This window comes from Phaethon aethereus, assembly GCF_964289735.1.
Source record: "Phaethon aethereus genome assembly, chromosome: 10".
Taxonomy (NCBI): domain Eukaryota; kingdom Metazoa; phylum Chordata; class Aves; order Phaethontiformes; family Phaethontidae; genus Phaethon; species Phaethon aethereus.
Window position 1 is genome coordinate 19,405,092 of NC_138586.1, and position 16,304 is coordinate 19,421,395.

Genomic DNA, 16,304 nt, shown 5'->3' on the forward strand with positions numbered 1-16,304 from the left:
AGAAAGCACCTTCTTGCTCATTTCCTCCTTCTGCTCGGTACTTAGCGCTTCTACGGAGGAGCAGACCAGCCGCTGCTCAAACTGCAGCTCAGTCCTACGGCCACACCTGGAAGAAACCTGAAGAAAAGGCAGGAATGCTACATGATCACACAGGCAGCATATCTCCAAAATTGCCTGCTATTGGTAAACACGTGTTTTTCTTTAAATAAATCCATGTGTACATTCTAACAAGCCATTACCTCACCAGAAATTAGCTCGCAGGAGGTCTTGGAGTCCAGCTTACAAGTAAGGATGTTTTTTGAACACTGCACGAACCGTCCCTCAGCGCTGCAGCACTTTGCTGAAAATATTGCGCTCTCTAGAGCTACACCGTAAACACCCGAGATTCAAGTATTTCCAACATGGCCAGAGAAGCGCTCCAGGTATTCCTTGTGCCCACAGGGAGGAAAGCAAAAAGATGGCTCCCAGGGGAACATTATTTCTGCAATCCCCCTGCAGTTGTGCACCACGATACCGATGTGGAAATTATGCACATCTTCAGATACTACGTATTTCTGCATTGCTCTATTATTCTGGTTTATCAGATCTCTGTGAAATGCCAGTTTCATTGCCTCCTGAGGTTGCCCTTCAAAATATTCCTAAGCCCAGCTTGAGAATTTACCATCCAAACCAGGGGAACTCTCCATCTCCAGAAAGTTTTATGCATTTTTTCTAATTTGTAGGCTGAATACATTCTTTAGAATAAAAATGTTTCAACAGTTATTGGCTGTGAAGGAATATACTTGTGCACAATTTTGATGCTAAAATAAATATTATTCTCCTGCTTGAAAAGGTCCTGCAGACCAGAAAGTTATGCTCACAAAGCCATAACTGCATCAAAGCATATGATATTACTGCCTTAGTGTCCGGACCACTATCAAAGGAGTTGCTTTTTAAATGTGTACTTAAATAATGTAGAAAAATGCGTAAAATGTTGTTTCATTAGTTCCTCATTTGACAGTTATTTCATTATATCACACTGATGGTGAGAGGATAATCCCTTTAGCTCAACAACAACTTATTAAACATGTTCTCTCAATTAGAAATAGCTTATTTTCTAACAAAACAAAACCCATAAACACTCCTGCCTCCAGCTCATAATGATTTTCTATAAGTAAGTGTTATCAGAGGCAGAGTAGAAGGAGGGAGCCTGGTATGAAAAGAAGTGGTGCAGAAATGGAAGAGACTTCTGATGATAGAAAGCTAGACTGGTGTACATGTTGGGTGTGAATATCGAAAGCCTGCTACTCAGTTGCATGATGCAACTGCACATGAAGCTAAATTTTCTAAATTTTCTGACAGTTTGGGGCTTCACAAAGAAATGAGTTTTGTAAAGCTGGAAAGAAGTGTAGCTGGAGGAATACTTTCAAATCCCTTATATTTCAGAAATACAAAGACGACAGTGCAAAGGGGAAACTGCTTTTGTGGATCTAGTTTATTAATAAGCATTGTAATTAACAAGACAACATGCTGTACAGAAACCTGATCTAGAACTACTGCAAATTTCCTGGAATTTAAATGCTGCTGGACTGTAGTATACGATGCCCAACTGCATCATTCGTAAAGTGTGGTTAGGGCTGTTTCAATACACAGACATACACTGCTCACTCTGAGATCCTGTAGTATGTCGTAGAGCAAAGAGATTTCTCAGAAATACGAACTCAAATATTTACAAGAAATCGTCAATCTCTTTCTTCACTAGGGATAACATAAGTTCTACACAATTTTCCAACATATACCAAATAAAATCTTTGCCTTCAACTTTACTTTGTGTCTGCACAAACCAATCCCTTCTTTTTTATTTATCCAGTTAATCACTTAATTGATATTCATTCATTGAGGATTGGTATTAAAGCTGCAAAAGCAAAACTTGAGCAAACAAATAAAGTCAAGTGTAAATTTTCAAGCTTTAAAAACTCAAACTTCATAAGCTTGAATCAAACAACCTTGAGCTAATAAACCATTACTGACTAGATATTATTTAGGTCTACTCTCTTCGGCTTGGCCATACTGGAGGCAGGGTACTAATGGTAAGCCCAGGGCTGGTGGGGTTCCACAGTGGATTACAGCTTGCTCAGAATGCAACAGAGCAAACCCGCACTCCTCTTCCAAAAAACCCACACAGATCTATGCACACCGCGGTCGTAGATGTCTGCTGCAAAGTGCCTGCACTGCTCCAGTCCTCCGCCAAGCAAAAAGACCTGGCTGCATTCAGAACCACATAACTAATGTTACGTCAAGCTAGCTGTCATGCTAACATTCGTAAGCCCTCAGGTCCTATTAGCATGGGCTCATTGCCATGATAATTAGCTAAATGACCTGCATCCAGCCAGCTCATAGCCCAGAGAGAGCAGGTGCTCAGTAGCCTCTGTCTGGCCAAGCAGACATACCTAATTATTCTTTCTTTAGAATTAAGTTACACTTCGGAATACAGCACAGTTTAGGAAAACAAAGAAACAGCGTATTTTACTACAAACAGCTTGACTTCAGTTCTTGGTTTTTTTTGTATTTTTTTTATAACCGACTGTTTTACAATATGGAAGAAAGCACCTTTCTACCACCGCTGCTCCTAACTTTGATGCGATACTCGGAAGTGCAACAAGCAAGTATTGCATTTGGGGTGGGGAATAATCTAGGCTAGACTGTGTGACACGTTATTTTTGAAGGCAAAGGTTTTCCTTTATTGTTACACTGTATGAAACAAATCTAATCATGTAACTACCATTTTACTGTATATTGTATATAGGATTGTTTTCTCCACAAATTCACACAAGTAAGATAAAATAAGTTAAATGACTAAAAAAAAATACACAAAAATATACAGTCTATGTACTAGATAAATTATTTATATATATGGCAAGATGTGTAAAGAGTCTCTAGTAACGTTATTCCTCTGGATACTGACGTGCCACTCAGAAATATGTTGCCTCAAATGCATAGTTTTATATATTAGATATGTAATATATAAAAATGAGGAAACCACTTAACTCTTGATACAACATGTATTTACTATTAATTGTATCTTCTTGACAGAATTTGAGAGTATCACAACACAATTTCATGGGTATAACATTTAATACTTCTTATAATCAGATTCATCTTTACAATGCTTTTTGTTTAAGCAATTGTTTGTTGTTGTTTGGTTTTGGTGTTTTGTTAATTGTTTGTTTGTTTGTTTTCAAGAGAAAGGGGGATGATTAATTGCTTTGGTACCATGGGCAGGGGGAACCAAAACAAAACCCAAAACATTAAAGTGTGAAGTTTGTTGGGTTTTTTTCCCTACCTATGAAAAAACATTAACTCTGGTTCCTTTATCTTTTCCTATGAAAATCCTAAAATTCTAGTAATGAATTCTTTGCCAGGAAATTTTAGTTGCAATTTTCAGCCAGAAAGGAAATGTTGCAGGCAAAAAAATTGAGAGTTTTCCAATGCAGCTGCCAATTCTGTAAACATTTGGTATGGCAGCCCTCTATAATAAAAACTAAAGTCCTCTGCTTACAACAGGAAGCATTTGCTGTCAGCATTATTCTAAATTTGCACAATTAATATGTTTGGTAAATCTGTGTAAATGACAGATAAGCTTTTTTTTGTGTATCCCTGAAAAGGACTGCCGAATTTTCTCATCATGATGTCTCCAAAGCAAACAACAAAGGGCTTTGTATATATTAGGTATGAATTAATTTGTCAAATTTTTAATTTTCCTGGAATTGGAAATGAGTTGTGTCAGCTATTGTGTGTCAGTACCCAAAGGATTATTATTTTTTTCCAGGATTTACATGCATCTGGAAGCCAGTGTCCCACATCTTTTCTAAACGTTATTGAGAACTACATTAAAAAAAAAAGAAGAAAAGAAGTACATCATTAGATAATCTGATGTTCATTAATTAAACCCTATCAGTAGGTTAAAAGTGAAGCTTCTTTTATTTTACACATAAAATCTAAATGTGGTTTGAATAGATTTACAGTGGGGACAGCGATATATAAAGCTACTTATACCTGCTGGGCACAGAAGAGAAGCTCTTTTAGCATTCATTGGAAACCCTCAACAACTTGAACTTTTGTAAATTTTACAAGCAGCTAATATTACAGCACTTTTTACACACAGTTTTGTTTATAAATTACAGATTTAAGTTACAATATGAAGCCTATGTAGAATTCTATCGATAGGAAATATTCACACGCTGTCTTTTTTTTCCCCTCCGTACCACTTCGATTGTCTCACTCAATGTAGCAATAAAACCAAAGTTATGCAGTTTTTTAAAGAAAAAAAAAATTATTGGTATGTACATACTGTAAATGATGAAATGGCTAAACAGCAACAAAATCTTTGTTTTGTTTTGTTTTCTAAGGAAGGAACCTCCTTTTCACCCACTGTAGAATTTTCCAGCTTTTTTAACTTTAACTCTTTTTGCCATTATTAAGAATATATCCTCCAGTACACAGAACACTGAAAAAATCCCATATCTTTGAAGAGAATTATCTTGAAACTTTATCAAATAATATGATTGGGGTGTGTTTATAATTACATTTTTCCAGCTTTCATTACCTAGATTCTTCTTTCTTTGCTGAGAACTGTCAGGGATTCTCTAATAAACTAAGCCACAATGACACATACTCCATATAACAGGTTTGTGGTGAAGTAACTAATATTATAGCTAACCTTTTACTGAATACTTACAGTAGGTGACTATAGCTGTAAAAAAAAAGCGCCATATGCATCATTATAATATTCTTTTAAACACCAGTAGCTTGCAGCCACGACATCACATCAGCCAAAAAAACTACTCCATTTTCCTACTGTTTTCTGTAGTGCCCATGTAATTTTCAACTAACAGGAACAGTAGCCAAAGCAAGCTCTGCAAGATGAAAAATAAAATAAAGTAAAATAAAGTAACTTATGGCTTGAAAAGCATAAGTTGTTGCTTGCATTATTGTAGAAAGGAAAATTTTGGACATAAAAAAAATTATTTATAAATATTTTCCCAATTTTGATCTTGCATATCCTATCATTGTTGTGTTATTTCACACAGAAAAGCCTAGTTGAGAGCTTTCTATTTCATCTGTTGAATTATTTCAAAGAATAAATACTTGTACATCGAGCCAATAAAAATTAAAATCAAAAGCAGTTGTCATGTCTTTAAGTACACCTTCTTTCTTAATTACATAAAAGAGATCTTGGTGGAAAGACCCTTCTTAAGAATTAGATCTTAGGATCTTATTCATTCTATTATGTAAGGTAATCAAATGAGAAATTACGCACTTTATCTCTATTGCTAAGCAAATGGAAGATGAAATCTATGAATATACTATAAATTATAACAATAAACAAAAATTTGAATAAGCTATATTTAGACTGTAATAATTCCAAACCATACTAAGAAATTGCTTTCAACAGGGAGGAAGAACTGCCGGCACATATTTGCACTATGTGTCCCATATAGGAAAATGAGCAGGATTTTGTGTTTTTCTTTTGATTGTTTCTGGGTCGTGGGTTTTCTTCCCCATTTTGTGGATTTTACCAAGAACTACGGTAAATTTCTTGTAACTAAATCCTAAGGATTAGGTTTTAAATTTCAAATTTAGGATTCTATATACATAAATATTCACAAGCCTAACAAGTTTTTACACACACTAAGAACATTGTTAGGCTGTGACTATACACAGTCACACTTAAAGCCTAAAATAGCGGATTTGTCAGATACGCGTTTATAGCTGGTGCTCGTGTATAAAGGCAGCGCTACTCGCAGGCACCGGTGCCTGGGCGGCCGCGGCGAAATTTGCCAGAGGGATGACTTTGACGGGATCTTCGCTGGCGCAATGTCTTTCGCAGGTGTTGTAGAACTGGGGCCTGGGCCCACCCTGGCCTTTGTCAGTGTCGTCCTTCGGAAGGGGCCTCCCAAGAGTGTGCCGCCCCTCGGGCCTGGCTCCCCGGGCCCAGCCTTGCTGGAAGCCAAACGATGGCAAAGGCGTGTTGGACTGCTGATACTGTGTCAAAGAAGGTGGCATCCAGCAGTTGTCAGAATGGCCTAGGATGAGACACTCCTGCGTGCAGGTTTCAGAGGCTTCGGCCAGGGCTTTCTGGAGATTTACTTCGATAGCTGGGAGGGTGGAAAAAGACAAGACATCGTCAGGGGCCTGAAGACTGATGTGCACAGGGAATCACGGTTAACAAAGCAATCCCAGTTCTACAATAATGGCCACGGTTTGGAAAGAAAATACCTCGGGGTGTACAACTTAAGTGAAGGTTTAGATGTTTGCAAGTTTGGGGCCCACAGGGTTGTCACTGGCTATTATCAGAAAAAAGTTAATGTTTAATGAACAGATGATACCATCGTTACAGCCATGTAACCAAAGCCCTTGTACATTCTACTTACAAGGACCTTTAAATTTTTTAACATTGTCAATTATGTAATAAAGCTAAAAGCTTTATAATAATCTAACACCATAATTCTATGTATTTGCATACAACTACTTGAAAAAAATACTATTACAATTAAGACTTTTTTTTTAATGTTCTCTTAAAATTGGATTTTTGGATTGCTTTGCTTTGCTTAGGGCAAAACTAAATTAATTTGGACATATAGCCAAAGATGGTACATTGGCTTCAAAGATGCACTGAAGAGCTCTAAGAATGAAGGAAAACTTAACACCTATTTTAAAGAAAATTGATTTCTCCATGCATTTGATACTGGAAACCTTGAAAAATCAAAGGGTAATAACAAAAGAAGCTGTAACTGCTGTAGTTTACTAGTAATCAAACCAGATTTCTTCAGTAGATGCAAGGTTTGTGCCCATGAAAAAGGATTCTAGAAATTAAAATTTGTTCAAAGGCAAAGTAAACTGCTAAATCTGAAAGACATAATTTGCAATACATAGACAATCTTGATCAGTTTTATATAAACTGTGGCTTTACCATGTTGTGTAAATTCAAACCAATAAAATTAAAAGTCTAGAAATCATTCATTGAAATGGTTTTTATATTATATGTGTTAATTCTATATTCTCTTCCTGTGTAATAGGGTTTGAATACATTACGAGTGGGGAAGAGTATCTGAGAGAAATTTCACTGTGTCGTCTTCAGAAAACTTTCCAATGAAAGATACATACGTATTTTTAATATCTGTCTGCATGAAAATAACATTTAAAATTGGGTTCTGGCTCATAACCATTGGAGAAGGTATGCCACTAGGAATTACTTATAGCAATACGACTTCTGAGTAGGAGCCTCTCATCCTCTGAGCTTTATGTTTAAACACATGCTGCATTTCTGTTTTGATAAATACTTTCCATGTTGAAACCTGTGTAAAGCTACAAAGCACAAATACATATTTCCATGTTACATCTCAATACAAATGAATTAAGTTTTTCCTGCAGGCATTGAAATATATAATGCTGCTGTCCAAAATACAGGATACATCTTTTTTAAGTCTACCAGTCTTGAGTAGACAACTGGTTGCTTGTTGTATCATGAATGCTATACTCTTTATTGTTTCTCCTTAAGTATGTTGTATGAGTATGCACCAGTTAGAGAACTGATAGTTTATAAATGCAATTTTGCCCTATTACTGGCATTTCAACATGTCTTCAGTCGTTTTGTCTCAGTATTTTTCAGTGTAATCCTGACAAAGCTTTGGCACCTTGCTGTTGAAATACTAATGAAATACTAACACTGCCCAATTGTGATGGGCAGTAGGAGCCACAAATATCGAAATAATTCACTAGAGGCAATAGTTCCTGTAAAAAAAAGTTACTACTGGTAGATTAGTCTAATCTTTCTGCATCCTACTGTCTGCTATTAGAGACATAAATTTCAGTATATACAAGTCTTGTTAAGTCCTTTAATTATCCAGGTTTGCTTCTTTTCTGATCAAGGCAATTCATTGAAATCAGGTACAACCTTGACAGCGTGTTGAGTTATCCCTGTTTTATACAGAAACTGGTCTTTTTTGTATTTATTTAAAAAACCTTTTTGATATCCAGTACCTCAGTATTTCTTTTTGTCCTGGGGCTTTCTAATTGCTCTTAAAATGCTATCAATTTGGTTAGACTGAAAAACACACAATTATGTATTTGGAAATAATACCTATGCATTTCTAGCTCTTCGCAGCAAGCAGTTACAATACTTATATTGTACTATCTCTCTCAAACTTCAGTAAGAGAGTAAACAAAGATAAAACATTAAAAGAAACATTTGGCAATAAAAATGTAACATTTAAGCTTTAGACAAGGCAACTGCAGAAATAAAAGGTCACTTCTAAAACATTCTCTACACCATCTCGACAGATCAGTAGGACAGTAATTTTGTGCCATGTGTTGCCAGACTGCCTATAGACTTGGAACACGTTACCATGCTAAGAATAACAACATTGTCAGAATGACAGTCTTGTTTATTCTGTTAATAAAGAGATATCTTTATCTGAGTTTTACTTTTAGGAAAAAAAAACCCCAAAAAGTAACAAAAACTTTATAACAATCCTGGGCATAATCATAAGCTATGCATACAGATTATTGTGGCTTTGAGCTGGGGTTTCATTATACAAGTCTGGCAATGCAGGATCGTTTATTGAAGATACACTTTTTGTTGCAGTCATAATCTTTCTTTCAATGCTGGTATCTGGTACATGTAATCTTGATTGTTAGAGTATGTTTTTCATCACTACTTATGATTAATAACATGTAAAATATACAGTTCTCATTAACTTTGAAGAGTTAAGACCCTTTTCTACTGAGGACCTCTGCAGTGTTCCAGAAGAACAAAAAATAAAAAAGTATGTAACAATTACAAGTACTTTTTTGTATGATGTCTGACTCAATTTTTTTCCAACAGTAACAGTCACGTTTTGTTTTATAACATACTGCGCTCATTTCAAAATATGAAAATAAACAAATTTTTAAAAATCAGCTGTATCCTTAACCTTTAGACTAACTTTAAAAGGAGTACAAATTAAAAAAATCTCCACCACCACCACAGTTTTTGTGGGTTTTTTAATCCAAATCACCTGCATATAGGCCATAGTGCTACTGCAACCCTGAGGCAATCTTTAGGAGACTGGGTATGCTGTAGGAAACCAAATTAACTAAGGGTGTTACAATTAATATAGTGTGAGGCCGGCAAGGTCTCATTTAAAGGAAACTTAAAAAAATCTCATCAACTGATCTGCTGCTGTAAATAGTACTAGCTAGGATAATTGGGATGCAAAACAGTTTCTGTTTGGTATAAAATAAAAATAAATATAACCACCAGTGTGAAACATTATGTTTTTAGCACCATGGAGTAAAAATTACCGTTGGAGCATAATTCATCTGTGTTTGAATGAAACTAGAACAAAACGTAGGAAATTTTCTGCATGAATATTCACCAGGCATTATCTTTTTTGCCTGCTTTTCCGGGCCATGAAATGTAGCTTATTTCTGTCACTCTAATTCATTCTCTATTTTCCTAACATATCATCATTCTCCTGCTTCTTTAGCACCTGAAATCCTTCTAAATGGATTGGCACTGGCATTGCACTGTAATCTAAACTATGCTTTACTTCTTAAAAATACGTTTTTAACAATTCCCTTTTTTATCAAAGAAGAGAGCTTTATGTTAGCAATGTATTACACTAATGGTGCCAACTTACACTAGAATGCAGCTGATTTCCAAATATTCTGTTACAAACTTAACACGCAAAGAGGTCACTGTACCCAGCACTGAGACGTAGGCCTCAGCACCCTCTCTGGCTTCCCCTCCACCCCTTGCTGTCTACTTAAACACAGGATTCTCCGGCTGGCTCAGCCGAGCATCCCAGAGGACCATCTGAGGGGGAATTCAAGCCATGCAGCTGGGTGACTGTGAAGTTCAGTGCTCAGGTGGCCATTTATCAGAGGTTGTGTAAACTGACCATGGCATTTTCTAGCTGCTACTCTTTCAAGTTTCCTTCTACTTTGCATCTTTGCAAGTCATTGCTAAATGTGGGAGAAAAGAAAGCTTTCTCAGCCCTTCACTCTCATTAGAAAGTAGCAATGTAGGCGATTATCCTGCATAGTCTGGTAGGCACTCAGTGGTAGGAAACATCTGGGACATCTGCCTCTAACAATCAAGCAAAAGAAGGTTCCTGCTGTCTCTGAATATTTTCAGAAGAAATTATGGTTTTTGCTACTGAAATTCGGTGTCTAGAAACATCTTCTCAGTGACAGGTTTATAAACGGAAATAGAAGTGTACATATTCCCCATGTATGATGGCTAAACAATACATTCCATCTAATTCTTACCAGTCCACCTCATTTCTTACTTAGTAATAAACCCTTAATTTAATATTTTTTTTCATACTACATGGAGACTCTGCAACCATGACATATAAGTAGTATGAAAGAGAATTTTTAGTTCATAGAATAGATCACATTCATGCACATGTGAGTTTACCACTTCCAGTTGAACCCCATATTGTTTTAGGAATGAAACTATCTTTTAAATTGTCTGCCTCAGAACTAAGAACAATTTTAAAGAACGTGTCTGTCAGGTCTTATGAAATGTTTGGATCAGAACTGTCAAATATAACTAAAAGCACAATAGTTAAGAGACTTTCTTCACTGTTCCAGTCTTTATCATTTATAGGTCAAAGCAGTTTTTAGTAAGAATATTTACTTTCACTTAAGAAAACATGGAATTCCAACCTTGCCAGGTAGCTATCCTTCAGTCAAAACAATCATAAAAAAATACCATTTGGTATTTGTTTGTTTGTTTTGGTTAGAAACCTTCTGTGGTTATGAAGGCTGTGTAGGGTGTATTGAATTTGCATGCAAATGCTTTGGTAGCCGGGGGGCTGCAGGGGTGGCTTCTGTGAGAAGCTGCCAGAAGCTTCCCCCATGTCCAACAGAGCCAGTGCCGGCCGGCTCCGAGATGGACCCGCCGCTGGCCAAGGCCGAACCCATCAGCGACGGCAGCACTGTCTCTGGGGTAACAGAGTTAAGAAGGGGGGGAAAAACCCCAAAACTCTGCAACTGCAGCCAGAGAGAGGAGAGAGTATGTGAGAGGAAGAGCTCTGCAGACCCCCAAGTCAGAGCAGAAGGAGGGGAGGACGTGCTCCAGGCGCCGGAGCAGAGGGTCCCCAGCAACCCCTGGGGAAGCCGATGGGGAGGCCGGCTGTGCCCCTGCAGCCATGGAGCTCCACGGGGGAGCAGATCTCCACCCGCACCCGGGGAGGGCCCCGCGCCGGAGCAGGGGGATGCCCGAAGGAGGCCGTGACCCCGTGGGCAGCCCGCGCTGGGGCCGGCTCCTGGCAGGGCCTGTGGCCCCGTGGGGAGAGAAAGGAGCCCCGGCTGGAGCAGGTTTGCTGGCAGGACCTGGGACCCCGCGGGGGCTGGGCTGGAGCAGCCTGTTCCTGAAGGACGGCACCCGTGGGGGGACCCGGGCTGGAGCGGCTCGTGAAGAACTGCAGCCCGTGGGAAGGACTCATGTCAGAGAAGCTGGTGGAGGACTGTCTACCGTGGGAGGGACCCCAGGCTGGAGCAGGGGAGGAGTGTGAGGAGCCTCTCCCTGAGGAGGAAGAGACAAGGCAGAGACAAGGTGTGATGAACTGACCACAACCCCCATTCCCCGTCCCCCTGCGCCGCTGGCGGGGAGGAGAGAGAGAAATCGGGAGTGAAGTTGAGCCCAGGAAGAAGGGAGAGGTGGGGGGAAGGTGTTTTAAGATTTGGTTTTATTTCTCATTACTCTACTCTGATTTGATTGGTAGTAAATCAAACTAATTTCCCCAAGTCATGCCTGTTTTGTCCATAGTGGTAATTGGCGAGTGATCTCTGTGTCCTTATCTTGACCCACAAACCTTTAATTATATTTTCTCTCCCTTATTCAACTGAGATGGGGAGTGATAGAGCAGCTTTGGTGGGACCCTGGTGTCCAGCCAGGGTCATCCCACCACTGGAGGGTTTTATAGATAGTAAATGAAAATGTTGGTTATTATCTTTGTTTTTGGGGGATGAAAGCTGAAGAACTCTACAGTGCTACTCTCCCTCTCAGTCTACAAAATATGTGACACAATACTGCATACTTTGGCATTTCCAGCTTAATATCATGTTCCAGTTTTAAGAATAATTCTCATAGAGAATTCTCAAATGGAGACAAGGTGTTAGTACAACTGTGTTATTAGCAGCCTCATAAAGTTGAAAAGTTGGAAGCATATACTTGGTGTATAAATGATACACTTTCTTTTCTACCCCTATGCCGTCACCTCCACCCCCAAAACTGAGACATACTACTAAGACAACATCAAGAGGGCTGGTTCCTTTCTTGGTCTGCCACGGAAGTCATCACTTGCATCACGCAGTCACAAAAAGACTTAGGCTGGAAGGGACTTTTGAAGATGTCTCTCTAACTTTCTGCTCAAAGCAGGATATCTTGGTCAAAACAGAAGAGAATAGCTTTTCCAAAAGTTTAGGCCAAACTTTCAGGATTGCACATATCCCTTTTAAAAAAACCTGCATGTACATGTCAAAAGGGAGATGTGCATTTCTAAGAGTTGAACAATCAAGAACATGAGCTCCTGGAGAAGCCTTAAAAAATCTCCACCTTTATCCACATGTGTAATAATGATCAAAAGACGTTTGTAAATGTATTCATTAGCAAAGTACTCAGATTCATTAAAAGTTCAAAAACTGCCAGAGTGCACTACACTGATGCAGGCTTCGGGGCTTCTAAATTGTGCAAAGAAGACTTCAAAAACAATTTTAAAAAAACCCCAAACCACCTTAAAACACAGAATATAGAGTGCTCATATTTTAAAGCTATGTAGCTGAAGTCTTAATGAAAAGCCAGTATTGAATTTGACACATTTTGGATGCAAACCATCCAGTGTTACATTTAGAGCACTCTTGTTTCATAATAAAGCAAGCAACAATTAGCAAGCAATTAAGCAAATTGCCCATAATTATGCCATTGCTGAGCTATTTTTCATATTTTCACAACACAGCACATATATGAATACATGGCTTGCAGTGCCAATGCTATTCTGTCAGCATCCAGAAATGCCTCTCATTTACTGAAGCATTTCGTATTAAACAGCTCCCATCGTACATTCAGTGCTCTCTGCTCAGCAGGAACCCACCAGCATGATGAAGATGACAACCTTACACTACTCATCTCAGCCAATAGCTCCTAAGGCATGGGTGTCCCCCCCATTTTTTGCCCATGTGTATTTACTAAATGTGGTACTAAATCTAAGCAGGAATTCAAGCATAATATAGGGAAATTATAGTCCAGAATTACTCTGGTGACCAAAAGTGGCCACTTGGGTAACATCATTTAGCGGTCTCCACTGTGTGAAGAGAACAGAAATGAAAATAACAATAAAAAAGGGAGGGGAGAATAGTTGTTAGTGTAAACTGGATTACTTTAATAAGGTAAGGAGGAACAACCTTGAATGTAGAATCCATAAATAACTGCTGCTATAATATACTCTACTTTTTTTCTCTAATAATAAAATGCCTTTGGGAGACGTTTCCTATGAATATATATTTTCTGCATATGTCCCAATAAATGAAAAACCTAAAAGAATTACTTAGGTTCTAGCCTTTGAACCTTTTTATCCAAAGAACAAGTAGGACACACGACTTCCTTTAGTTTTCAGCTGTGTGTACAGAGCTTGCCTCTATCAAATGCTGTGAGAAATCACAGTCAGAGGAAGATTGATCCCCCAGATGTTCTAACTGAGGAGTCAACAGGCCTGCAGGAAATCACACATTTTCATGTGCTACGTAGGCTTGCCAGATTGTACTGGATATCTTGCAAGAATAAGTTCTCCTTCTATGCCAGTGAACACAGTTTATATCGTAACATCCATGGTTTTAATTTGAATTTAATCCTAAAAACTGCCATGAGTTAGGCTGCTTCTTATAAAATCCCAGTGGTATGAGGTGTGAGTATTTTGCACCTGGCTTCAATTAGCCAAGCAAATGTTATCAAAGATGGCTGGGGAAAGTTGGTGAGGAAGAAGACAGGGAATGGAGGAAGTACCAGGGCAAAAGAGACAGCATATGGTAATTCCTGTATAATTAACTACGCTTGTGAAGTGAAGTGAATCTTTCCTTCAGAAATAATAGCCATATAAATAAAGCACATTAATCTTTCATTAAGTCATCTCTTATTGCTATTCTGACTAGAATTTCAATCTTGTATTAATCAAAACCAAGAAATGGTCTAAAAGCAATGCTCTCGTAAAAAGTTCAGTTTCAATAATTGCTGTTTTCCGCAGGAAGAGATTTCATCAAAAAAAAATCAAGCCCCCAAGCCCCCGCAACCTCTTCTGTTTCAGCCTAATGAACACAGGCGTGACAGTTTTGTAGAATACGCGGCACTGACCCTTATTGCTTTAACAGTCCAACCGTATTCATCTTTACTGTCCATATTTTGTTGCTAATTACGGCAAAACAAATATGGTAATTTGCAAAGGATGCATGTTTCTTAGCCTGTGAAGCGTATATTGAGTTATCAATGAGAATTTTAACCATAACTTCTGAAGTATAATGACCGTCTAAAATGAATAGCCTAGAATCTAGTATATTGATTACAATACTGGGTAATACAATGTGCTTTATTTAATATTTAATTAACTGCTTCACATTTGTATTGAAGCTCCTTAATTATTAATACATTGTTCATTATTTAACACAGAATATAAATTTAAATTCAAATCAATTAAAACAAGGTGAAACTACATCATGAAAAATGGTTTATCCTCCAGCAATAACCTTTGACCTGGAAACATAGTAAAGAGTGAAATTTGCATTTCTTCCCCCATACCCGAGAAAATTATGCATTTTAGGTGGTATATATTAAGCTCTTCTTCTGATGTAAAGTTTCTGTAACAAACCCAAAATCCTACAAAAATAGGCTTCAGCTGCCATTTTTCAGCTGGTCCCTGGAAAAAACATTTTCAGTATGAGTTTTCAGTAGGGCATTAGTAACGCAGCAAACTGTCTCTTGATGTGTAAAGCTTCATTTTAAGCCTCTGAAGATATAACTTATTTGCAGTAAGGGAAACAAGAGTCTGTGGAAAGAAAGTTGGGATGTCAATATACCCAACAAATGATGACCCTGTAATGACTGCTTCTTCAAGTAACATCTTTATCTTAAAGTGGTGGGCTGACCCCAGCCAGCAGCTAAGCACCACGTTGCCGCTCGCTCACTCCCAGCCCCTGAGCGGTATTGAGAGCGCTGAAAAACTTGTACATTCTCTGGAAGATGAGTTTTTCTTACCAATGTTATCTGTTACAGTGACCAGGAAACCAAAAACTATAGTAATGTTAGTGTATCTTCAAGCATTATTACAGAGTGAAGCAGTAAGTACAGATTTCACAAGATACTCTAATATGACAATGTTTCTAAAGCCTTATTGCCCACATGTGTGTATACATACACAAAAACTAGTTTTATGCTTTCTTAAATATCCTTAAACATTACTTGAAATATTAGATGCAGGAGATCTATGAAAAATAGTGTCTCTCATATGAACTTCTAGAGATTAAATTTCAAATGCTCAGTAAGAGTTGCTCTTAAACATGCAAGTAGAAGTCATTCCTTAATGTTAGACAAGCTCTGCTCTGCTGTGTCTGTTGCTTCTTTGGGAATTAACATCCTTTGGCTATTTCCACCTAAAAAATCACTTTTACTATTTAACTCTACGCTAAATGGTATTAGAAAAATGTTTAAAGATACCATAAAATACAATCAACAGGATAAAACTGGAATACAATAATTAGTTATATATTTTCTCATTATCATAATACAGATATATTTTTAAATTTAAAAAGTGATCTAGTCAAACGTGTTAAAACAGAGTGGGCTTAACCAATACAAGATAACTGTACTCTCTGAAACACCATTTACATCTCCTTTTAGTGATCAAATTGTTATTCAAATACCTCATTAGGAATGTATATGAGGATCCATTACCACCAATTAAACAGATGTGTATTTGCTTAACTTTATTTATTTATTTAAGTCAGAGTCAGTTCAACATAGTATGTTCTTTCATTTAATTCAACATTAAAGAGAATCTTTTGCATGTGTGTGTGCTGGGGAATTTAGGAGTGTATCAATACTATTTTAACAGGCACTGAACATGTAAAAAGGATAAAACAAGGTGAGAAAATACATCATGGAAATATGGCCATTACTATACTTTCCCCATAAAAGCAGGAAAACATATATTAAAACAATGCAAAGAGCTTGAGGTTTTGTCTGTACAGAAAGGTTGTCTGAAACTAAAAGAATCAGTCTTCAAAAT

At 37.7% G+C, this 16,304-nt stretch overlaps 1 protein-coding gene across 1 annotated transcript in view; it reads right to left on the bottom strand.

The window, feature by feature from the left end:
• Positions 1-5,745: 5,745 nt before the first annotated feature.
• Positions 5,746-16,304, bottom strand: part of PCDH11X (protocadherin 11 X-linked) — a gene marked incomplete at its 3' end in the record, with an annotated part of 455,558 nt that continues 444,999 nt past the window's right edge. Inside the window, exon 6 of the mRNA XM_082004273.1 lies at positions 5,746-6,137. Coding sequence (XP_081860399.1) covers positions 5,746-6,137 — 392 coding nt within the window. The remainder of the gene's footprint in view (positions 6,138-16,304) is intronic.